This window comes from Neoarius graeffei, chromosome 6 (assembly GCF_027579695.1).
Source record: "Neoarius graeffei isolate fNeoGra1 chromosome 6, fNeoGra1.pri, whole genome shotgun sequence".
Taxonomy (NCBI): Eukaryota; Metazoa; Chordata; class Actinopteri; order Siluriformes; family Ariidae; genus Neoarius; species Neoarius graeffei.
This window is the reverse complement of record NC_083574.1, coordinates 14,615,781-14,642,357: the sequence shown is the minus strand read 5'-3', so window position 1 is coordinate 14,642,357 and position 26,577 is coordinate 14,615,781. Positions and strand designations below refer to the sequence as shown.

Below are 26,577 nucleotides of genomic sequence, written 5' to 3'. Positions count from 1 at the left end.
GAATTTTGGACCCCTGTGACACAAACTTTGTACCCTGATTGTAAAACAACCCTAAAGGAATCTGGAGGAATTTTAGTGTGTAAAGGACAAGGGCACAAGCCTAAGCTGAACACCTGTGAGCTCCGACCCTTTGTAAATTTGTTTTTAATTAGTAAATCTGAAAAGGTGTCGATAATTGTAGCCGCGGCTCTGACTTGTGATATCATTTGAAAAATACAAATCCCATCAACCCAGCGCGTGCTCCAAATACAAACCCGGAAGTGTTTGTGGGTCGGCGCTGTGTTTACTTCCGGACTTCCTGTATATGGCAGATAGGGATAACAGCAACGGCGACCTCAGCGAGCTCTCACGCGCTGTGAACGCACGAGCGACAGGAGCTTCTCTGAGGAAATGGAAGATGGTGCTGTGACCGAATTGTCGCTTTAAGCTTCGAGAAACACGGCGGCTTTGGAGAGGAAGAAAGTAAACCTTCCTGCTACCCTTCGCCAATACGCCAAAGTCAATGCGCTCCATCATTGTAGTGCTGGAGCTGCTTTACCGGCACTTTTCAAACGCGTCTTATTGCTAACACGCACTCAAGTCAAACCGTGGAATTTTCCAGAAACATCCGTTGGAAGTTGTGAGAGAGGTTAGCGGTCGAGCTGCTTCACCTGGACTGAGAGAAAAGCCAAAATAAAAGAAGGAAGGGGACGAAAGTGTGGAGATTTGACCCCCTTTCCATCAGTATGGATTGGTTCATGGGGTGAGTAGTCCTGTTTTATTGAGAAATGCAATAAAAATGTCGTGTCTTGCAGTCAGGAAGACTGTTTGAGGTTAGTAAACAGGAAAAACAAACAAACATCAGGTTTGGGGTTCTGCTCCTGTCAGAAGAACCGGGTTTCTTTGCCTCAAGCATTCTTCACTATCTTCCTGATTCTTCTTAAGTCTTATTTTTTTCTGTAGTTCTTACCTGTTTAAACAATACAACTCAGTCTGCCACTTTGGCTTGCAAATTTTCACCCCCCTTCATCTGCATGGCCAGGTGGACCACAGGAAACACAACAAGCGTCCCATGTCTTCCCAGAGAGCTTTATCGTTTAGATCTCTTTTTCTTCATGAAGTGTGTTTTTGTTTGTTTTCCACTTCTTCTCAAAATGGCCTAGTTTGCATTCAGGTTTTTGTGTCTGTCGATTCGAGTGGTTCAGTCCACCTGAGTGCAAAAGTTTGCATATTACCCTTCTGACAAAGTGTAATTTGCATCAACGAAACATGTACGGTGTGTTGGGTTTCCCCCGGATTGCTCCTTTGTTATGATACGGAACAAAAATTGTCCAACTTGATATGTTAAAACAGGTTATTTTTTTTCTTGAATCTTCTGAATGATTTGGCTTGTCATTCTTCCTACTGGTCATGGTGAAAAATTTTATTTCTGACATTTGGTTTGTTTGATGATGTGGTTGTGTGCGCGCGCGCACACATATGTGCAGTCTACGGTAAGACCCTGAACTGTGAGAAACAGGAGTACAGTAGGAGTCCATTTCTGTTCCCCAAGGTACAACCCCGATTCCAAAAAAGTTGGGGCAAAGTACAAATTGTAAATAAAAACAGAATGCAGTGATGTGGAAGTTTCAAAATTCCATATTTTATCCAGAATAGAACATAGATGACATATCAAATGTTTAAACTGAGAAAATGTATCATTTAAAGAGAAAAATTAGGTGATTTTAAATTTCATGACAACAACACATCTCAAAAAAGTTGGGACAAGGCCATGTTTACCACTGTGAGACATCCCCTTTTCTCTTTACAACAGTCTGTGGACTGAGGAGACAAGTTGCTCAAGTTTAGGGATAGGAATGTTAACCCATTCTTGTCTAATGTAGGATTCTAGTTGCTCAACTGTCTTAGGTCTTTTTTGTCGTATCTTCCGTTTTATGATGCGCCAAATGTTTTCTATGGGTGAAAGATCTGGACCGCAGGCTGGCCAGTTCAGTACCCGGACCCTTCTTCTACGCAGCCATGATGCTGTAATTGATGCAGTATGTGGTTTGGCATTGTCATGTTGGAAAATGCAAGGTCTTTCCTGAAAGAGACATCATCTGGATGGGAGCATATGTTGCTCTAGAACCTGGATATACCTTTCAGCATTGATGGTGTCTTTCCAGATGTGTAAGCTGCCCATGCCACACGTGCTAATGCAACCCCATACCATCAGAGATGCAGGCTTCTGAACTGAGCGCTGATAACAACTTGGGTCGTCCTTCTTCTCTTTAGTCCGAATGACACGGCGTCCCTGATTTCCATAAAGAACTTCACATTTTGATTCGTCTGACCACAGAACAGTTTTCCACTTTGCCACAGTCCATTTTAAATGAGCCTTGGCCCAGAGAAGACGTCTGCGCTTCTGGATCATGTTTAGATACGGCTTCTTCTTTGAACTATAGAGTTTTAGCTGGCAACGGCGGATGGCACGGTGAATTGTGTTCACAGATACTGTTCTCTGGAAATATTCCTGAGCCCATTTTGTGATTTCCAATACAGAAGCATGCCTGTATGTGATGCAGTGCCGTCTAAGGGCCCGAAGATCACGGGCACCCGGTATGGTTTTCCAGCCTTGACCCTTACGCACAGAGATTCTTCCAGATTCTCTGAACCTTTTGATGATGATATGCACTGTAGATGATGATATGTTCAAACTCTTTGCAATTTTACACTGTCGAACTCCTTTCTGATATTGCTCCACTATTTGTCGGCGCAGAATTAGGGGGATCGGTGATCCTCTTCCCATCTTTACTTCTGAGAGCCGCTGCCACTCCAAGATGCTCTTTTTATACCCAGTCATGTTAATGACCTATTGCCAATTGACCTAATGAGTTGCAATTTGGTCCTCCAGCTGTTCCTTTTTTGTACCTTTAACTTTTCCAGCCTCTTATTGCCCCTGTCCCAACTTTTTTGAGATGTGTTGCTGTCATGAAATTTCAAATGAGCCAATATTTGGCATGAAATTTCAAAATGTCTCACTTTCGACATTTGATATGTTGTCTGTTCTATTGTGAATACAATATCAATTTTTGAGATTTGTAAATTATTGCATTCCATTTTTATTTACAATTTGTACTTTGCCCCAACTTTTTTGGAATTGGGATTATACAATCTACACTCTCAAAGGGCTCGTTATTGGACCTCAAGGTAACTACGTGTACCTTTTTAGGGCTATAAAGATACACACACATATATCTCCAAGGGTACAAATAAGTACCTTAAAGCGTACAGTGACGAGCCGTTGTACCACTAAACGTACAAAAATAATGCACTTTTATTTTCTGAGAGTGTAGGAAGTTCAGACGAAGTCATTTATAAACTCTGCGCTTTAGAGCTACAAAGCAGGGAAAAACGATGACGTTTGACTTTGGAGCACGTTCGTCTTGTTCGTACCAATGTAGCCAGCTAACCTTAGTCGGCCGAGTGATCCAAGTCAGTATTTACCTCCTGAAAATAGTGAACTGTGGAGTCATGAGTGTTGTACATTTAACAAGCTGGTACTGTATGTCTGGAGCAAATACAAGGAAATGCAGTGTAACTCAATTAAAATTTAATAACGTGCTGGTTTATTTACTGTCAATGCCGTGAGCAGCCACGTTGATGACATCATGTGCTGAAATCTCAGTTGACCCCCATCTCTTCGAGTAGGAATCTGCTATTTCTGTTGTAGGTTGGAAAATCTGTGTTACGGGTTTTGCTTATGCTGGGATCATCATCATTCGACATCCCTCTGTCTCCTCCTGTCCTCCGTATCTTTTTCTGTCACACCAGCCGTCCTCATGTCCTCCTTCACCACATCCATAAATCTCATCTTTGCTCTTCGTCTTTTCCTTCTACCTGGCAACTCCAACTCCAGCACAGCATTCAAGATAACACTTTTTTTTTTTTTTTTTTTTAATTTAATACACAATACTAATGTGGGTGGCACGGTGGTGTAGTGGTTAGCGCTGTCTCCTCACAGCAAGAAGGTCCGGGTTCGAGCCCCGTGGCCAACGAGGGCCTTTCTGTGCGGAGTTTGCATGTTCTCCCCGTGTCTGCGTGGGTTTCCTCCGGGTGCTCCGGTTTCCCCCACAGTCCAAAGACATGCAGGTTAGGTTAACTGGTGACTCTAATGCCGCTTTTCCACTACCAACGTGGCTGAGTTGGGCTGAGCCGTGCCGTGCTGAGTCGAGCTGAGCGGGGCTGTTGGAGTTGCATTTCGACTACAACCGCGTTGAACCGTGCTGGCTGGAAGTGGGTGGACACATTGGGTGGAGTTAGCGAAAGTGGGTGGACGTCAGGTGATGTCGTTAAGCAGCGCAAACAGTGACATCAGTGAGCTTTTAAGCGGTAGTCTCACGACCCGAATAGTAAACAATAAACATGGAGGACATGGAGTCGTTAGTGTTGCTGGTCTTGGTTCTGTGGCTTGTTGTCACCGACAACGCCAACAGATACTGGCAAGAGCGTATAGATGAGGCGAGACGCATAAGGCTTCAGAAATTCTCGTAATTCTCCTTCTTCCGGGTTTACGGTGTTTACAGATCCCAGCGTGCTCGCGGGGCGTGTGTGGGCATGTGAGGACACTCCTCCTCACCAATCAGTGCACAGGGGAGTGTCTGCTCACGCCCCCAGCCTCACTCGGCTCGGTTTGGCTCGCTTCAGCCCCACTCCAAAACCGTGTGAGTTTTAGGGGCTAAGCAGGGCTGAAGCGAGCTGAGTCGTGCTGTTCTTTGGTAGTCGAAACGCGAGCCGTGTCGGGCTGAAGTGAGCTGAAAAAGGGTAGTAGAAAAGGGCCGTAAATTGACCGTAGGTGTGAATGTGAGTGTGAATGGTTGTCTGTGTCTATGTGTCAGCCCTGTGATGACCTGGCGACTTGTCCAGGGTGTACCCCGCCTTTCGGCCGTAGTCAGCTGGGATAGGCTCCAGCTTGCCTGCGACCCTGTAGAACAGGATAAAGCGGCTAGAGATAATGAGATGAGATGGGAAACAATACTAATTTTGTGTAGCAATTCCAGAATTGTGTATCTTTTTTTTCAATATATATATTAAGTAATAAATGTGCACGTGATAGAAAATAAAGACATGCCTTATGACAAGTTTACAACAATGTTTTATTGCAGTGAGCCTTTATATCATTGTGCTAATCTGCAAATGTCATGGTACAACTACTACAGCAAGCTTTGAGACCCATTTTTGGTCATTACACATGACTCATATCCAGCTAGGAATGTAATCTGTTTCAGCCCTCATTTTAAAGCTAATTTTGTGATCAAGAATTCTGAGTAATGTTAAAGATTTTGGTGTACTTCTAAATTTCATGAATAATGCTATTTATGCTTAAAAGTTGTAATGCTCCAATGAAGTTAAAGGAAAACTGAAGGCAATTTTTTTTTATATCAAAAGTCTGTTTATCTTATTTTATTAAATATAGGAATGCATTTTTGATCGCTGTTTTGTCGCTGCGATCGCGACAAAACAGCGATCAAAATATGGAATATTGAAATGCTATGCAATCGATCAGTCCATATGTCAAAGCAATAGCTGTAAACGAGATTCGTTGAGACCTGTGCGAGACATCATCGGACGGAAGTAAAACATACAACGGAAATTAAAGTGACAACATCTGCCAACATTGTCAAGACGCGCGCGCCCTCTTTCGAATGCTGACAGAATCAAGCCGGAAGGTTTTTTTTTTTTTTTTTGATAGCAATCCAGAAAGTTTGAAGAAAGTAGGCAGTAATCGTCATCTTAAACTTGTTTTCGTGCAATATTTTGTTTGGAAAACAGTTTTCAAAATGACGGCACAGACACTTCACGCTTCGAAGTCTCACACAAGTCTCGTAAAGATCGCGCAGGTCAGTGATGCCTGCTGTGGACCAAACAAACTAAATTCAACATGGCTAAAAACCGAATAGGCTGATAAGTATAATAGTTGCCAGTACGAGTCACGATATAAGGTTACTAAAACCGAAAATGTAATTGAATAACACGTTAATTAAGAAATAATGAAGTTTAAAAATGACTTCAGTTCTCCTTTAAAGGCGAAGTCCGGCACCGTAATGGCTTATTTGAGACAAAATATTTAGTTTTAATACGTGCAAAAACTTTTTGGACATTCCGTTTCAAATACTGGATTCCGTTTTTTTTTTTTTTTTTTGTCTGTTTACCACGATTGCAGAAAGCCACCACATTATTATTATTTATTGCTGCTGCTACTACTACTACTACTAAATAATAATAATAATAATAATAATAATAATAATTTATTTATTTATTAATCCTTCCATCCCTTACTGGACAATCCGTGACTGACTAACCCGGTTACCCTGGGAATGTTAGGAAATAAGGAAAGCTTGTGTCAGGTAGGAGGTGGCTATAAGTGCAGATTTATATTTAATGATGATAAAGTGCAAACACACAGGCAAACTCAAATGTTAACACAAGCAAAAAGGTCGGACGAGGTGCAAGCAGGATATCACAGGCAGTAAGAAAACAGAAACCAGGAAATCAGACAAGGGTAATATAAGGCTTGGTAATGTGTACTGACGGTGTAATACTTTGCATTACGTGTGTGTCTAAGCAGTTCTTATCTAGGAGCACATATTGCTCCTCAATCAGGTGCTGGCGCGTGTGTGAGAGGCCACTCAACGTGTGTGCAGTCTGGAATGCGCCAGAGAGTTCTTCAGGTGAGCATGCCAAAGCACGCCGGACTGACGGCTTATAATTTTCTTCGAGAAATTGGCAAAGTTTTTGCATCGCATTTGTGTGATACACCGGGAGAAATTGATTAGCAAGTCTTCAAAATTGGGTCGCATTTTGTGATACGATACCGCTCATCTTGAACGCTGCTCATCTTGAACGCTGCTCCAGCATATGAATGTCCAGAATGATGAACAGGCCTTGTAGCATGACGTAATTGGTGAACAGCGCTGTGGCGACTCGGACATCTGACGACGCTCTGATGAAAAGTCCAGCATGTCAAATTTTTGTATTTTCTCTGAGTTTGAAAACTCCTACATGTTCCTCGATAGCAATGATTTGAAAACTTCTTGACCCTCCTCCTCAGACAAGGATGTGAACGATGATCTGGTCAAATGTGTCGTGTCTCCAGTCTTCCAACCAAGAATTTCTGGCACAATGATTGATTTGACTGACTGACTAATCTGACACGGTGACCATTGTGGAAGACCAAAACCCAGCATCGTGTTGTCTGTGTTTTCCCAGTGTTATTTTGACCTTAGTGGCTCAGAGGCAGATGAATTCATTTTCACAGTGCTGAGACGTGAAGTGATGCCACTACAAACAACATTTGCATCGAGAGTTTCTCAATTCGCTGCGACATGGTAAAGCAGCATATCGAGACGACTGGTTTGAATGATTCCGCAGACCATTGCATGTGGTCTGATGAGGTTTCCCATTTGTTTGATGCACAAAAAAAAAAGGAAGAATAACTTGTGGTTCCATGTTTTTCTATTCCCATCCTATACGCCCTTTCCTTAAGTGTATGTAAAGACATGCATTTAATTAAGACAACTTTTGTTATACATTTAATAATAAAAGCTAGCGATATCATAAACTGATGTTTCGACGTCACTGACCTCATCGGTGTAAAATGAAGTGTTTTAAGGGGATTTAAGAGTCAGTTTAAGTTTTTATCCCTCGCTGGCCAAAAGGCCCGAAGGGGGATTATGTCGTGTTGATGTCTGTCCTTCTGAAATCAACTCCTCTTACAATTTTTGGAGGAATTTCACGAAACTTGGTAGGATTCTTTGTTACATGTCGGTAGTACGCATATTGCAATTTCGTTCAAGTGGGTCACATTTTACCAGAGTTACAGCCCTTTGATTAACAAAATTATACTTTGGCAATTTCATGAGTGTGTTTTCCTTCTGACATCAACTCCTCACACAATCTGTGGAGGAGTTTAACCAAACTTGGCATTGTTATATGTCGGTAGTACACACGTTTCCCCCCCCCCCCCCCCCCCCCCCCCCCCCCCCCAATTCGGTCGCATTTTACCAGAGTTGTGGCCATTGATTAACAACATTGCACTTTGACAATTTCATGAAGGTGTGCTTGGCTTCTGATATCAACTCCTCTCACAATTTTTGAACGAATTTCTCGAAGCTTGGCAAAAGGCCTTGTTCTGTGACAGTAATAGGCATATTGCGATTTAATTTAGTTTATGAAAATTTTACCAGAGTTTTGACCCTCGATTAAATAACTTTGATAATTTCATGAGGGTGTACGTTCTTCTGAAATCAACTCCTCTTACAATCTGTAGAGGAATTTCACTAAACTTGGCAGAAGGCTTTGTTATATGACAGTGATGCGCAAATTGAAAGTTCGTTTAATTTGGGCAAATTTTACCAGAGTTATGCCCTTGATTATTAGCAAACTTGTACTTTGGTAATTTCATCAAGGTGTGCTTGCTTTCTGAAATCAACTTCCTTCACAATTTTTATTATCTCATGCTGGCTGAAAGGGGGATTATGTCATGGTGATGTCTGTCTGTCCATCCGTCCTGGGAAGCTTCTGAAATCAACTCCTCTGTTTTTGGAGGAATTTCACGAAACTTGACAGGTTTCTTTGTTGGTAATACGCATATTGCAGTTCCGTTCAATTCTGTTACATTTTACCAGAGTTTTGGCGCAGTTGCCAGCGGGCGATATTGTGCTGTCAGAGCACTCTTGTTATAAAGTCCCAAGAGAGTGCATCAAGTCAAAACCTTGGCATGTCCGGAATCAGATTGGGTGTTGAATTTTGGCTTTTTTGCTTGGATGACCAACATCTTCTAAATGAAACAGGCCAGCTTGCAACAATGCATTTTCGTAAAATAATAAATCAGTTGCTCAAATCCGGAACGTCTAGAAGGCCATGCTCAGTCTTCAGGCGCACTCTCTTGGGACTTTAAGGTGATTACGAGTTGGTTCAAGTTTTTATAATCACTTTATTTTACTCTGATGAGGGCAGTGACGTCAAAACTTCAGTTTGATATCGCTAACTTTTATTATTAAATGTGTATATTTCAGAAGAAAATGTAAAACTTGGAAGTAAGAAAGAGATTAGGACTTTTGGTGAGTGTATGTTGCTAGTACGGTTAACTTGCTTTGCTAATCTTGACGGTAAAGCCGAACATGTAAATCAAACAAGCAGTTTGCATGCTGATTAGTGCCTTGTTGGATTTGTGTTTAACCAGTTAGCTGGAGGTTATACATCGTTTCTCAATGGATGAGCAAACGAAGGGTGCCCAGACTCGAGATAGATAGATGAGTGATTCCATGCTTATGGGTACTGAAATGGGGACATGAACTTATTCACCTAAAACCATTTCTTTTTTTACCATCAGGTCACAAAACATGTAATCTTTAATGAATGATATGTTAAAAGATAGCTTTAATTTTCTGAGATGTAATAAAAACATATTTATATGCCAAAGTCAGGCCTATGAGTTCCAAAATGATGTCGGTTACATTACTTCTGTTACAATTGTCCATCTCGCGTCTGTTACAAATTAATTACAATCTAGCTATATACCATGTTAATCTTATTGAAAGAATGTGTATGTTTATTCTACTACACATGTTTATTAATTATATTTCCTAAAACATCACCTTCCTATGTTTCAAAAAGTAATTCTACATTGTTAAAATTGAGAATATATATGTCCACAACACTTCTGTTACGTTCTGACTTTGGCATATAAATGTTTTTATTACATCTCAGAAAATTAAAGTTATCTTTTAACATATCATTCATTAAAGATTACGTTTTGTGACCTGATGGTAAAAAAAAGAAATGGTTTTAGGTGAATTTTTAAAAATAAGTTCATGTCCCCATTTCAGTACCCATAAGCGTGGAATCACTCACATATATATATATATATATATATATATATATATATATATATATATATATATATATATATATATATATATATATATATATATAAAAAAAGGAAATAAATACAAGGCTGGACTGTGTATAGATCGGTTGTTGGTCTGCTTTCGTCGGCCTTTTGTTAGTCTTCCAGCTCAGAGCTTGTTTTATAGCCGTACTGCATGTTATCAGGAGGATGTTGACACTAGGGCTGTGCGATGTCCCCTTAATTGGCATCGACGATGTTTACAGTGCAAACATCGTGATGGACGATGATATCGTGGGTGGGGGATTTTAATACCACGTTATTAAATATAATATTATTATTATTATTATTATTATTATTATTATTATTAAAAGTATTAGATACTCATCCGAGGCTTTGGCACGTAAAGGAAAAAAAAGCGCTAGGTGATGTGGAATATTTGGCCTTGATAACGGATATGTGGTCCAGGTGCAACATGATGCCCTATATGTCAGCTACCGTACATTATGTGGACCGAGAGTGGGCAATGCAGTCCAAATGCCTGCAGACGAGTTTCATGCCAGAGACACATTCAGCGGACAATTTAGAAGACGCATTGCGCGAGACACTTGCCGAATGGAAAATAGAGGAGAAAAAGATCGCCTGCATAACAACGGGGCGATTATTGTCGCAGCCATCAGGCAATTGAAATGGCCGTGGTTAAGTTGTTTTGGGCACAATTTGAACCTGGCCATAACCAACTCGCTTGCGCAACAGAGGGCCAGTACAGACCGAGCGTTTGGAGTTTGCCGAGCAGTCAACACTGCGTTTGCGCACAGCTGGCTTCGGAGAAATGAGCTGCGCAAAGCGCAGGTGAAAACGAACCTCCCCGAGCACTCACTGATCACGGCAAGATATTAATCTGCTCTAACAATGAAAGACTAGTATTCAAATTATGAGAAGAAACTACACTTAAGCTATTACTCATTGTTGATTTACACCATATCAATTGAAGATGCGTTTCGGCCTTTAGTGCGCACTTGAACGCGCTAATTTTTCCAATTTATTAGTGTTTGAATTACTGCAGCCGCTTTTAAAATCATGATTTAATATTTTTTTTTACTGTCTTTACATTTATCAGAATCACCTTCATTCTTCCATTTGGTTTGACATTATGGCTTAGAGTGGACCATTTTGTGTCTGAAAGTAGGCCTATTTACCAGATTAAAGTTATTTGACTTCTGCCGAAGTCTGCGCTTCACTGCCGTTTGATAAGGTGCAATATTTCCTGACTGAAGTCGTTAATAGTGGCTATTTGTTTGAACAACATGACAAATTTTACATTAAAAGTATAGTGTAGGCTAAAAAATGAAGTTGAAATTTATTATTAGTAGCATACTGTATTTGTGTAACCACGTTATGTTCACTAGCACGTCCCTGCACCATAGCCTACGTGAACAAGCGGTAATAGGATATTACTTTATAATGATTTATATAATTATGTATTTATATATATATATACATGTTATATAATATATTTATATATTAAACAAAACTAACTAACTAAACTAACAAAAAACTAACTTTTTAGGTTAAATAGGCCCAGATGATACCGTATGCATGATTATGACAGGAGGGGGCGTGGTATCACGATGGTGGCTCTCCATCGCGATGGATGACCACCATCGTCGATGGACGATGGCATCGTCTATCGGCACAGCCCTAGTTGACACACGCGAAAGATACGACCAGCTATCAAAGACTGACTTACTTTCTGATAAGAGTTCATCCTGGAGAAAAATTACCCTGATATAGATTTCAATCCATAACCCCAAACCAGCCGATAACACGAGTTTATAGAGAGACGGTGAAATTAAAGGCTGGATTGAGATGTGCGGCATGTTCAAGTTTTGTTTTTGTTTTTTGTCCCATTCATGTGTTGATAAATAGTTTCTTTTAGATAAACGTACTTCATTAATACAATCTGATTGGTAAATTCTGTGAGAGACACCAGTGGTTTGAAACGTCTTGCAGGAATGTAACCGAACAACATATTACAAGCACGAGACGTTAAGTTTTCGACTCCAAATCTGACGTTAGTGATTTTGTATCTCCGCTGCAGGCTGATGAGAGAGAAACCAACACAAAATCCAGCTCAATATTTGCTCGTGTATTTGACGTATTTATTCTTCTGTTAAACCCAATCAGACGTTGTCAGAAACGTATTGAGTTTGAGTTCTTACACCACAGCTTGTAAATAACCATGCGCACGTTAGCAGATCCTCCATGAACCAAATGGAGATTTGTAGCTTTGCGTTTTAAGTTAAAAGTCAGGTGATAAGCATGAGCTCACTCGTTAGATCTGAATCGCTACTTTCACACTCAGCAGGAGTGTTTTCTCTGTGTGCGTGTGTGTTTGGCTCTGGTCATGTCGACTCTTGACCACACGCAGTCCAAGATCAACCTGTGACGCGAATACGTCACCCATGGGATCATCTGTAGGCCTCTCCAGCACACTCAGTCCTGTGTGTGTGTGTGTGTGTGAGAGAGAGAGAAGAGGGAGAAGTCACGATAGCAAGGCAATGAGTTGCATTTCAGTTCAGTTCTCATAAAGCAGTTCCAGGAATCTGGATGTAGATTTAGCTCCCTAACGAGGCCACAGTGTTGAGGGGAAACTTGAAGGCACCATGAGGAAGGAAACCTTGAGAAGAACCATATTCCAAAGGAACACATCCTTGTCTGGCGACATGTACTCCTCAGTATTAATCCTGGAGTGACTGTTGTAGTACGCAATCTAGCCGTAGTACGGATAGTGTAGTGTCCTGGAACTGATTTTGTTTATGCTGGTTGCTAGGCATGTAATGCTTTTCCCAGTTCTTGATTCGATTTGATTTGCAATCATGAATTCATTTTTTGATTTGATTTTTTTTTCCATTCCCCCATGATACTTTTTGAAAAATATTTCATGAAATTTTATTTCCCCCCAAAAAAGCAATGTTTGTTTTCCTATTCTTTATGGACTTAGTTTCCTTTTAATAAATAAATATAACCCTTTTGTTTAATTTTCTGAATAATGAACAATAATTATTACCCACATTTGTCAAGTTTCGAGTAAAATATAACCCAAATAGCCCATTGACTGTTCTTTTTATTAAAAATGGAAAGACGTTAATAACGCATGGGTCTCTTCTTCACCGTTTGTACGACCTGCATTTTCTTCTCTTTTCTTTAGCTTTCAGCAGTCTGTAAAAGGAGAGCTCTGATTTCTTGTTAAATCTATTCGTAAAGCCAATCGCGCAACAGCTCTTTCCCATTTTAGAGCTTTTTAAGAGCTGTGTTACTTCTGCCTAGAGTGAAGTCATGTGCATTCCTGCTATTTAAATAATATTGGCTGGCGTTGAGTGGTGTATCAGGTATATTCCATTCAGCTAGCATGATACTGAACGAGTCAAAGACGAGTAGCTGAATGGAATATATCTGATATACCATAAAAAAAAGCCAGCCAATATTATTTTTGTTGTTGTACATGCACATTCCTTTCGGGTGTTCAACGCGTCTTTCTCTTTCAAAATTCTCTCAATCTTCCATGTTTAATGAAACAAACCTGGCGGCCATGTTTGTTTATAAATTGTCACTGTTTCTCACGAGCACTGAAGTTTTACGTCTCTGATGTGTGACATCAGGTTGTCTTGACAACCATGCGATATCGTAAACCATATTCAACGCTCATTCTCCATTGGGTCGAGTGACGTAATGCACGTAGGATAAGCAATATGCGAACAATATCGCATGCTATCACACGAAATGAATGAAGCCCACTAGAAGGGAATAGAACACGTTTTTATTCCATGGAAAAAGTGTTCTGTATGGATCATTTATATTGTTGCACCTTTGCTGTATAAACGACGCACTTCCAGCTTGGAAAAGCTAAGAGATTATGCAGCCTGATGACACTCGTGATTCTTTATTTCATTGATCTCAAATAGTCATAAATTTGTATCGCGATGTATCATGTATTATATCGTTACACGCCTGTTCGTTGCTGCGTTTGTGTGAGAGTCATTTTTAAAATGGTATCGGGTGTAAGTACTGTTTTTACACAGCATGAAGACGGATCACCCAAGTGAGCAAGTGGAGAGTAAAGGAGTGTGTCTCGATGCTCAGAGCTCTCAGAACTGAAGTGCTGTCATGCGTGGCGATTTCTGTGCACGCTCGCTTCACTACTCTATCCACGCACATATCTCTGTGAGCACTGGGTGTTACTGTTTTGTAACCTGTTTGTTTTCGCTTCTGCTGGAATCTGACTACATGATGATGTTTTTGTCCTTCACGATGGTCAGCATCCTCGTTCACGTCCTTGCATGTCCTCGGGGGCGAGGCAGGAATCGACGTGAACTTTTTAATCCAGTCGGACAAGCAGCAAGATTTTTCACTTGTCCTGACAAAACCTTTTTATTCATATGTATTTACTAGTTCAGTGAAAGGAAAGCCGTTAACAAAGCTCATCAAAAAGCAGGTATATAGTAGCTGATAATGATTTATGCTCCGTTTTATAAATCTCATCTCATTATCTCTAGCCGCTTTATCCTGTTCTACAGGGTCGCAGGCAAGCTGGAGCCTATCCCAGCTGACTACGGGCGAAAGGTGGGGTACACCCTGGACAAGTCGCCAGGTCATCACGGGGCTGACACATAGACACAGACAACCATTCACACTCACATTCACACCTACGGTCAATTTAGTCACCAGTTAACCTAACCTGCATGTCTTTGGACTGTGGGGGAAACCGGAGCACCCGGAGGAAACCCACGCGGACACGGGGAGAACATGCAAACTCCACACAGAAAGGCCCTCGCCGGCCACGGGGCTCGAACCTGGACCTTCTTGCTGTGAGGCGACAGCGCTAACCACTACACCACCGTGCCGCCCCGTTTTATAAATTTTCCATAAAACTCAAACTTTAACTGTAACAATAAACAAAAACTATCCAAAGCCCCATCATGGCACTTGTGCCTTTCGAACCCGTTACCTGGTCTGCAGGTTTAAGAGTCCGACTCGCCCACATTCAGAGCTTTTGGAGGAAATAGTTAAATATTGATTTAATCCCGTAAAACTTGAAGCAGAAATTAATTTAAAGAAGTGCAACTGAAAGAAAACGAGTTGGACAGAATCACATCGTGAATGAAAACGAACCATGAGTGAGTTTGGCACTGTCGTAAAATTCCCGCCAGATGTTTTACAACATTTGTGATGGTTAATGTGAACCATACAAAAGAAAAACGCAATGAATGTCTGAATGAAATGAAGATTCACCGTAGATATTTATTTTATTGAGGTATGTGATCATTTCGATGAGTAATAATCTAGATATTACGACGTGGTTACTTTTACACACGCACCTGCTGGACTCGGCTTCCCCTGAATTTTGTAAACAATAATGCGGCCAGATCACCGAGGGGCTTGAACTAGCTTTGTTGGAACTTTGAACAGTTAGTATAAAAATAGGTACCCTATGGGTACGTGTGGCTACGACTTATAAATAAAAATTTTCTGAGACTATGTCCGTACAGTAAATATCAATTATACTCGCCTCATCTCATGCAGGCATCACCAAGCTGTGAGCAGCATCAGGGCTTGTAGTATTTTGGTTCCCAATTTTTTTTCTTCTGTGTTTTGTTCAAAATACAGTGCTGTGAGCTATTATCCATTTCCAAAATAGTAAGAAAGCACTCGTTCATGAATTGTCTTTGAAGCATTATTTAGTATTAATGAGCACATTTTGTTTCACGAGTGTAGTATAAAGACTCAAAATAAAAAATTAAAGCGACTAGCACAAGTTTGATATTGGCTTTTCAATATATCTGCTAAAAAAAAAACCACAACCTTTCATTTGACCTTTCAGAAGGCCCAATAATCAAAAAGTAAATTTTCTTAAAATAAACAACACTTACTTGATATCGAATCAGTAGCCTTGGCAAACCACGAGGTGAGTTTCGTTTAACTTTTTATCTGCCAGTTATCTTCCGATCCTAAAAAGTTATAACGAGGTTTCTCTTATTTCGTTTCTGGTTCTGATTTGTTCTAAAGTTTATCAAGAAGTTTCACTATTGTGACACTCATTCTTACAACACGATGATGTAGTGGCTTCACCACTCGTTCTTGTGCACCTTTGATGACGCGAGATCAGCTGTTCATATCGTGAGATCACGATTCACCGTTCTGCTGATTGTAATGCTTATGCGTATGCGCAGTGCGCTTTTGTTACTCATTCTTGCCACACGATGACAGTGGCTACTGCCTCACATCACTTCTCTGAGGCAGTAATCTCAAAAATGGTGATAATCGACTTGTCCTGACCAAACATTACTTGTCCCGGACAGTCAGACTACCATGAGGAGGGTCAGGAAATTGTCAGTCATGGCTATCAAGGAATACGGCTTTGGAGTTGTCGAACTAGGCGAGAAAATGGCAAAAATTCTGACGTGCTAGATGTTTTGTCTGAGTGTTGTGGAGTGTCCAGGATGCCACATCGCTGTTCGTTGATAATGTCACACTACGAGGCCTGTTTTGTCATTTCTAAGGTGTATAATCAGGACTGATGCTGAAAATTAGTTGCCCTGACCGAATCAACCTGAATTCACGTAGTCTGAACCTTGCATTAGTGCCGCTTAAAGGACATGGGACATGAAACATAAATGCATGCTATATCAGTTTCTTTCCATTAAAAATATGAAATAATTGCATCAACAAATACAAAATTATCTATTAAATTCAGCAAAATCGTTATATTCGTGATGATTATATGGCATTTCTGCTCAAGCTCCGATATGCATATTTTACAACCGGAAGAGCCGCTGTCACGTGATCATATGTCACAAAAACTTTCGGGTACAGCACAAGCGGGTAGATGAATATGGAGAAGCATGAATCGTGATGATGACGAATGCGACAAAATAGTTTTTGTGTCTTGGATGGCAAGAAAATTGTTTCGTTTTTAGAGTGTTTAACGTACATTGAACATCAACAGTGTATTGCGACCTCCCAGTCAGTCAGACGCGCTGTCACTCCTGTTTGCAATGTAGCTAGGCTCAGCATGGCCAATGGTATTTTTTTGGGGCTGTAGTTAGATGCGACCAAACTCTTCCGCGTTTTTCCTGTTTACATAGGTTTATATGACCAGTGACATGAAACAAAGTTCAGTTACACAAATTGAAACGTGGCGATTTTCTATGCTATGGAAAGTCCGCACTATAATGACAGGCGTACTAACACCTTCTGCGCGCTTCGACAGCGCATTAATACCTTCACTCGGAGTTGTACCATTATTTTTTAGACCGGGCGGACGGACCAGGGCATTCGCCCGCCTGGCTGTGCCCGACGAGGAGCGCTCTCGGCCGGCTTGGGAGGCAGACGGCAGCCCCTCCTGGAAGTGTGGTTTTACCATGGGCCTCATGCGGTAAGGATTAGTATTATAATTTTGGGTGTATCAATTATTGATTATCATAATTCTGACTCGTTTCGCCATTTTAAATGTTTTCATCTCGGACTCTGGAAGCATTGTATCTCAATCAATCTCGAAAAATATCAGCAAAAAAAAAAACTAGCTTGCAACGGACTTTAGCTAGATCTATGATGAACTTTCAATGTATGATACAAAAATAATACTTCTTTCAACAGATCATTAGCCTTTGAGCAGAATTGTTTTTAACTTACCAGGAAGTGTTATCGAGCCGACCGCTTTCAGTTTCATGGGGATTGAATGAACTCTCACTCTCAGAATCATCTGACCCGTCAGAGTAAAGACAAGATCCATGTTCATGTGAATTTCCAGCTATCGGTTCGAATTGATAGGGTCTAACTTCACATCTCTGTGAAACATCGGGAATGTCACTGTCGATGGTGTCCATTTCGGTAACCTGTTTACATTAGATTCCCAAGCGCTGGCTCCTTGGAAAGTTTTTGTGACGTCACGGGTCACGTGACCACCTAGCTAATTAACGAATCATTGTTTTACGCTGATGAATAAAAAAGTTGAATAATGTGGTGATTTTCACATTTTTGGTGCCCTGCAGTGATTTAGATGGCATTTCTTATGTCCTTTATACATAATTATACCCAGAAAAAATCCATGTCCCATGTCCTTTAATATATCACGTATTAATTGCAGCGTGGGTTTTTTGTTCTTATTGGTTGAAGGGTGGAATTTTTAATAATGCTTATTCTGTGGTTTTTCCTCGTCACTCAGATTCCTCGCATTAGCACATCTTGCGCTCAAGAGCTTATGCGTGTCAGGACAGCCGTCTGGACTCGAAGTTGAATGATGCTGTTTTAGATGTTGAAAGCAAACTCCTGAGCGTCTTCCTCTTCCCAGAACCAAATACGATGATCTGATGGATGGGTTAGATGAGTGCAAGCATGGTTGAGAGCAGGATGTAATGGTTTACACGAGACAGCACTCATGCGACTGTGAAATGATGGACACCCGCATACATAATCACTTTTTTTTTTTTTTTAAATGGAATTTAAAAAAAAAAAAAACTGCACTGGAATTTGATTCTTTGTAATGCATGTGCTTCAACTGGCCCAGTTTGAGGTTCATATCAAAACAGTGATTACCCCACACATGGTGCGTTTAAAGTTATGAGAGCTTGAGAGACTGATTTCTGAGGCTTTGTTATGAAAAGTGATGAAAGGTGAACCAATGTGGTTTCGACAATTGATTATTTTCAAGTTATTCTATTTTTCGGTTATTCGCTTTCAAGCATGTGAAGTTAACGTGGAACGCATTTGAGGACGAGGAAGGAAAGGAAGTCTGTACCTGTGGTCTGGACCTACTGATGAGCTCACGGTGTTTAAAGGGGTTGAAATGATAGGTAAGCAGCATTAAAGGTTTGGAAGAAAGAAGAAAAAAAAAGGGTTAACCTTCTGCAGTCTGAGGGTATTTTCTGGCGCTCTGATATTGTCAATTTCAACAAATCTAAGCAGTATTTTCAAAGTCATATAGCTTTTTTTGTATTCAGCACAAGTTCAGCTACAATAATATCTATGCCGTATGTATGTCATGATTATACTTTAAGAAAAATAACGGCTAAATGAAGATGGGTGAAAAAGCAGTTTTAGGATTCTGTTAGAATGCGTGGACAAAACATGACCTGACGCATTGTGTCGAACTGTTTTGATCACTTGAGGTGATTCTGTTTGTCTTAGGAATATATCAAGCATAAAAACTTAAATCTGCTCTGTTGATTTGGACAATTAACTGCCCATTAAAAAAAAAAAATGTATGTCCTGTTGTTTTGGGATAAAGGGTTGGCAGTGGGAGGGGTATTCAATGAGAAGGGTAAAAATTTCCATTCCATTCAATGAGGAGTGAAAACCCCTCCCACTGCCAGCTCTTTATCCCATCAGGTCAAGTCACAATGGGTAAGGTCATGTTTTTCACACATTCCATCCCAGTTCTAAAACTGCTTTTTACACCATCTTCATTTATCTGGCATTTGACTTTATTTTGGTATTTGGCTCTATTCAGTGTGTCTTGAAATTAACTCTTGTTCTCCTACTCAGTTCAGAGCCACGACCAACTCTGTTACACAATTACTTTAATTTTATTCCAACCCCAAATTTTACTCTCTAATCTCCAAAATCGAGCAAAATTAATTCTTTGAGGAAAATACTTTTAACTCTGGAAAAACTGCTCAGTCATTTTTCCTGTGTATGCACTACAGTGCACATATCAACCGATCTGCTCGTAATAAGTAGGAGAAATATTTACACTTACTCGAGCTCATCTCTGGCTGGATTAAACTGACGTTTTTAAAAAAAAAAAAGGCACCGCTCATAATCAGTGTCGCAGTTTTCAAGATTGAATTGAATCCCTGTCCTGAATCACAAATTGAATCACTGTCCTGAATCATCGGACGTGCATGAAATCCGTATGCCATATCGCAACAAGTTTTACCACCAAATAGCCTGAACTATGTCTGACAGATTATATCCAGTTTTCAGTGGGTCTTCCCACTACGGAAGAGAAATCAGTTAAAACCATCCATCCTTTATCCTGTGCAGGGTCGCAGGTAAGCTGGAGCCTATCCCAGCTGACTATGGGTGAGAGGCGGGGTACACCCTGGACAAGTCGCCAGGTCATGACATGGCTGACACGTGGAGACAAACAACCATTCACACCTACGGTCAATTTAGAGCCACCAATTATGGCCCTTTTCCACTACCCTTTTTCAGCTCACTTCAGCCCGACACGGCTTGCGTTTCGACTACCTTAGAGCAGCACGACTCGGCTCGCTTCAGCCCTGCTTAGCACCCAAAACTCGCACAGTTTTGGAGTAGGGCTGAAGCGAGCCAAACCGAGCCGAGTGGGGCTAGGGGCGTGAGGAGACACTCCCCTGTGCACTGATTGGTGAGGAGGAGTGTCCTCACATGCCCCCACACGCCCCGCGAGCACGCTGGGATCTGTAAACACCATAAACCCGGAAGAATAATAATTATGAATTACGAGAATTTCTGAAGCCTTATGCGCCTCGCCTCATCTATACGCTCTTGCCAGTATCTATTGGCGTTGTCAGTGACAACAAGCCACAGCACCAAGACCAGCAACACTAACAATTCCATGTTTATTGTTTACTATCCGGGTCGTGAGACTACCGCTTAAAAGGTCACTGATGTCACTGTTTGCGCCGCCTAACGACATCACGTGACGTCCACCCACTTTCGCTAACTCCACCCAATGTGTCCACCCACTTCCAGCCAGCACGGTTCAGCGCGGTTGTAGTCGAAATGCAACTCCAACAGCCCCGCTCAGCTCGACTCAGCCCAACTCAGCACAGCATGGCTCAGCCCAACTCAGCCGCGTTGGTAGTGGAAAAGCGGCATTAGTAGGGCTGCTCGATTATGGAAAAAAATAATAATCACGATTATTTCAGTCAATATTGAAATCACAATTATTCAAACGATTTTTTGAAACAATGCATTTATTCAGGATTTCTCTTTAAAACAAAAAAAAACTCTTTATTGATCATTTACGTTCACCTTTCTTTCAAACCGAAAATATAGTCTAGAAAAACTTAAGTTTGCAATGTATAAAACAAAATAAAAATATTCTTTTGACATAAGACAGAAAAACAAATCTACATTCTATCCAGTTGTCCACAATCTCGAGAGGGCAGTGCATAACGCTTGTCAAACTCGTTTATCATTTTCTTAAAACCCCCACCCTCTACTGCATTGATAGGCTGCATGTCTTTGGCTAAATAATATCCGATGGATGCTGTGAGTGCGTTGGACCTCTCCGAACTCGTGGCATACGGAGTGGTATTGTAGAGTGTGGCTGAAATGGATGGCTGCATTGTCTTGCTGGTTGTGGCGGCATCGGCTTTATCTTTTTGTTTTTTATTGTTTCGTCGTGAATAACTTTATGGCTCAGTTTCAGGTGGTTGAAGAGGTTTGTAGTGTTGCCAAGAGGCGCAGATACTACCTGATTGCAAATCTTACACACGATGCGCTTCTGTTCCACGTCGGATTCTTCGAATCCAAAGTGATCCCATATTATAGACGTTTTTCGTCCCTTTTTGTCGACCAACCGATTCTGCCCTCCTTCTGTCATCTTGCGAGCCTACCTCGCCCCAAACAATTCACAATCTCTCCTCCTTTCAGCTGCGTGAGTGGAGAGCCATAGAGGCACACACACTGCTTCCGCCGCGTGAGTGTTGTCGGCAAGTCTGCGCATGGGCCCGCGGGAAGGAAATGTATTGCGTGTGCGCGTCCCCGACAAATGGCAAAATAATCGTTTCAACTCGATTATATGAGTTTTGAGATCGTTTGACACAAATCGAAATCGTGATCAAAATTCGATTAATTGCACAGCCCTACCAATTAGCCTAACCTGCATGTCTTTGGACTGTAGGGGAAACCTACGCAGACACGGGGAGAACACACAAACTCCACACAGAAAGGCCCCTGTCAGCCGCTGGGCCCAAACCCAGAGCCTTCTTGCTGTGAGGTGACAGTGCTAACCACTACACCGCCATGCCGCCTCACCAATCGAAACCGAAAGATTGAAAGTGATGATCATGCCATGTTTTACCATGTGAATAGTCTTATGAATGCGTAAGTGGGTGCTCAGCGCTCCGACTCCAGTGTGACTGAGTAAGGTGACAAGTTTTATGTTTCATCTAATTTAGGTAATTAAAAATGTATAATATTATTTGGCAGTGGGCACATTGCAAAGTGTCCAGTATAAAGTTTGTCAATGTGTTTATCATGCTTGTATGATAAAACCCGCGAAGATATTTCTCTAAACACATGACCTACCGTATTTTCTGGACTATAGAGCGCACCTGTATATAAGCCGCATCCGCTCTATTTTTAAAAAAAAAATAAAAAAAAAAGATATACAAGCCGCACCGGGCTATAAGCCGCAGATATCTATGTTGAAAAATTAGATATTTACTGCATGTACAGAACGATTTTGTACTGTAAATGTACATGTATGTACCTGAACAGATTCTTTCCGAACAGTGCCTTTTAACACGGCAGCAACTTTGCTGATTAAAACGGAATAGAACCAAGAGAAAATAACCGGTATTTATTTACCTTCATTTCTCCTGTGTTTGAAACCACAAGTCACTTTAATCATCTTCGCTGGATTTGAAAATAATTACCAGTTAGTAATTTGTCGTGCGTGTTCTATCTGCTAAAGATCTGCTAATTCTTCTTTGCATTGATTTTTCGTCTATCTTATTTTTGATTCTACTTCCGGTTAGAGCGCCCCTAGCGGTGGAAGAAAAATCCACAGAATAGCCGCACCTTTGTATAAGCCGCATGGTTCAAAACCTAGGAAAAAAGTAGCGGCTTATAGTCCAGAAAATACGGTACTCATTCTAAACTTGCCGAGCTTCGCTGGCGAAGCTCTCAACCCCAGAGGGTTAATATTCTGGGTATGTTTCTGTTCTCATCAGGCTGAGGTTATACTACTCGAGTCAAAAATGTTTCAAAATTGTACTTGATGCAAGACAGACAGACAGAAACAGGTCAGTAAACTGAATTACTCATAGATCGATGCACAGACAGCTAGCTAGCAAGCAAGCCAGCCAGACATCCTGAAACCGGTAGGTAAAGTGATATCAGTGTTTCCCCTACCATTATAATGGGGAGGCTTTCGGGGGACGTGGGGTCCTGTTTGGGGGGGGCCCAGTAAGTAATGGCAGGGGAAACACTGTCAGTTTCCCTACCTGTTTCTGTCTGTCTGTTTATTCATGTATCTGTATATCAGTCCCTATATCTGTGTACCTGCCTGTGTTTGTCTAACTTGATAGCTGTCTTTTTTTTAATTATTTGTATTAAATCTAGTGGATAAAGTGTGTGTAGTGTACAGACTCAGCCATGCAGGGCTGAGCCATGGGGAATGAGGTTACAAGCAGAGGACAATGTTCAAAAAAACAACTTTTCTTTTGTAACACACCATCACTCATGAACATGTTTTTATACAGTACCAGTCAAAAGTTTGGATACCCCTACTCATTCATAGGTTTTTCTGTATTTTGACCAGTGTTGTCGTTGAGCCACTCAACCTCGAGTCCCCAGTGTTAAGTCCAAGTCATTTAAAAAAAAAAAAAATTCGAGTCAAGTCCACTATTGAGCTGAATCGAGTCAGAGAACAAGACTCCAACTGCACCATTTGACGGTGGCTGTTTCAGCGCCGTTAACATTAGTTTGTTCCTGAACATGACATATGAACAGGTGAATGTGCATTCTCTTTGTCAGGGATTGCGAAATATTCTGTCAGAGATAGTTGGGAGACAGATGCAAGCGCAGAAGGTGTGTTTATTAAAACAAACGAAGACAGGTAGACAATCCAGAACGGCAGGGAAAATCGTGGAACGGGTAGTAGGTCGTGCAAGGCACAAACAGGCTATCATAGAGGAGGCAGAAAAGGGAAATCAGGAAACCAAACAAGGAAATAAGACTCCATAATGTGTAAGCAGTGCAACTCAATACTTCGCAACTAAGTGTTTTCAGTTTTTATATAAACCTGCTGCTTGCGCCTTAATCCTGTGCAGGTGTGAGTCGTTTACGGCACGCGTGGAAGAGTCCACTTGCCGCATGCACTGTCCGGAGCGCGCCCGAGAGTCTATCTGATGCATGCGCCAAGGCGCGCAGGTGTGAGCCACTTGTATGAAATTAGTACAAAAATTAATATAGATATTTATATCTTATGGCATGTTACAAAAAATGAAGAAAAAATCAGTCCTCATCTCCAGTTTACAAGTCCGAGTCATCAGTGCTGAAGTCCAAGTCGAGTCACGAGTCCTTAAAATTAGGGCACGAGTTGGACTCGAGTCCGAGTCCTGGACTCAGGCCTGATTTTGACCATTTTTACTTTGTTGAACAATACTGAAGACATCAAAACTATGAAATAATGTATGGAATTATGAGGTAAACAGAAAAGTGTTAAAATTGATATTTTAGATTCTTCACAGTAGCCAGTGTTTACCTTGATGATGCTTTGCATTGTCTTAACCAGCTTCATGAGGTTATCACCTGTAATGCTTTTCATTTAACTGCTGTGCCTCGCCAAAGTTAATTGGTGCAATTTCATGAAACGGTAAATAGTAAATAATTAAAAAAAAAATACAGTAAACGGCCCTATTCCTCAACTGTAGTCGTCCATGTTATGTCAAGAACCGCTCAACTCAGTAAAGAGAAATGACATCCATCAGGTGACTGTGTAATGAATACAAATAAAGAAAAAACCCATTGATTGTAGAAGGTGTGTCCAAACTTTTGTCTGGTATTGTATGTGTGTACACCTTTCTTGTCTGTGTAGCTCTTTGGGACAGATGTCGTGTGAGGTGAACTGCTACCCAGGCAGCCTTCTCCCCCAAAAGAACACAAGCCGAATGATGTTTTGGAGCTTCCGTGAAAACAATATTGCTCATGTTAATCATTTATATTGTGATATTTATCAGCACATTCTCACTGACTGTAACAAACTTGCACCTTGAGAGCCTGGGGTACTTTTTTTTTCTATTTATGGAAAGCATAGCAGCCACGTGAATGCTTTCGCTGTTAGGTCAGCGTGCTCAGTGTTTCATCTGAACCAGTGCTTGTCATCAGAAACTTGAGTAAAGGTCACATCTTGGCGTCATGACCAAATATCTGCAGGCTTCTCTCTGTCAGGGTTGAGGGTAAGCAGGAGACCGTGTGTTATTACGTTATAAAGCGTGCTCCAGCATGGTGCCGTTGAGTTCTTGGTTCTGATTGGTCAGAAGGTGCTGGTTTTGTGGATTTATTTTTTTTTCCCCTTCTTTCCCAGAGCAGCAGCTCTGACAGTAGTATCGGCTGTAATTAAATCACACGTTTATATTAATGGGCTTGTTCTAATATGTTAACTTTCTATTTCTTTGTAATCATGACCTGTATGGCAGACACTCCAAATGATTTTAAGTGTAATAATAAATGTTATTTTAAAACTATTTAACGGAATGTCATTTAAGGCTGTGCAAGATGACCAAATATTAAATATTCTGATATACGCTCTGTGGCCACTTTAATAGGAACTCGTTCTTGATTCTAAGATTCCTGTTCTTGGCTGCAGGAGTGGAGCCCAATATGGTGTTCTTTTGTTGCATGCTTAGATACTTTTCTGCTCACCACGGTTGTAAAGAGTTGCTATGAGTTACTATATCCTTTCTGGTGAAACAAATCCCGAACCAATCTGGCCATTTTCCTCTGACCTCTCGTAACAAGGCGCTTGTTTCCACCCACAGAACTGTCGCTTACTCAACTCAGTGTTTTTTTGTTTGTTTTTTTGTTTGTTTGTTTTTTTGTTTTGTTTTTCGCACCATACTGTTTGTGTGTGGAAAACCCTAGGAGATCAGCAGTTTCTGAAAAACTCAAACCAGTCCATCTGGCTCAAACCAACACCCATGCCACAGGGAAAGAAAGAGTTGCATTTTGAGATCACACATTTTCCCATTCTGATGTTTAAACATTGTGAACATTTAACTGAAGCTCTTGATTTTGTATCTGCATGATTTGATGCATCGTGCTGCTGTCAAGGGATTGGCTGATAAGAGAGAACTGCATAAAACTGCAGGTGGATGGGTGTTCCTAATAAAGTGGCCTTTGAGTGTAGATAATTTCATATCCAGAGAATGATAAATATCAAGTTATGGCGCATTTTCTGTAAATTCAAAGAATAAATAAATAAAACCTATTTTTATCTACAAAAAAAAAAAAATCTGGAATGTAGCATTCCGATTTGTGAAGTGCATCAGGAAAGAGTTAAATAATTAGAATTTGAATTAAAGTATTAAACCTGGGATAAGTGCGTATTTTGATAAGCTTTTTAATTGTGCTGGTTAAAATGATGGTTACACACATCCTGGTCTTGATGATGATGATTTCTTAAACAATGTGTTTAATTTGGTTGGAAGGAGCAAAATCGACCTCGAATCCACAGCAAATAACCAGGTCGATGCTCATGAGGCCTCGGCACCAAACAACCTGTCACTGGGAGCAAAAGCAGCGGCCGCGTCCCAAATCAACTGTCCAGATGGTGACACACATTGCCATGAAGATTGTGTAATATTTTACCATCTTCAATAAAATGCCAGGGTTTAAATCTAATTCCAGTCGTTTAAGGCAGGTCATGGTTCACAGATGCCGAGTGTTGGTCGTTTTAATGAGCTTTTTCAAACCTGGAAAACATCTTGATC

The 26,577-nt window shown here is 40.9% G+C and overlaps 1 protein-coding gene across 1 annotated transcript in view; it reads left to right on the top strand.

Moving 5' to 3' along the window:
- Positions 1 to 299: 299 nt before the first annotated feature.
- mob2b (MOB kinase activator 2b) overlaps positions 300 to 26,577 on the top strand; it is a 123,309-nt gene continuing 97,031 nt past the window's right edge. The window contains exon 1 of the mRNA XM_060923342.1: positions 300 to 742. Within this exon, the coding sequence (XP_060779325.1) occupies positions 726 to 742 (17 nt within the window). The 5' untranslated portion in view covers positions 300 to 725. The remainder of the gene's footprint in view (positions 743 to 26,577) is intronic.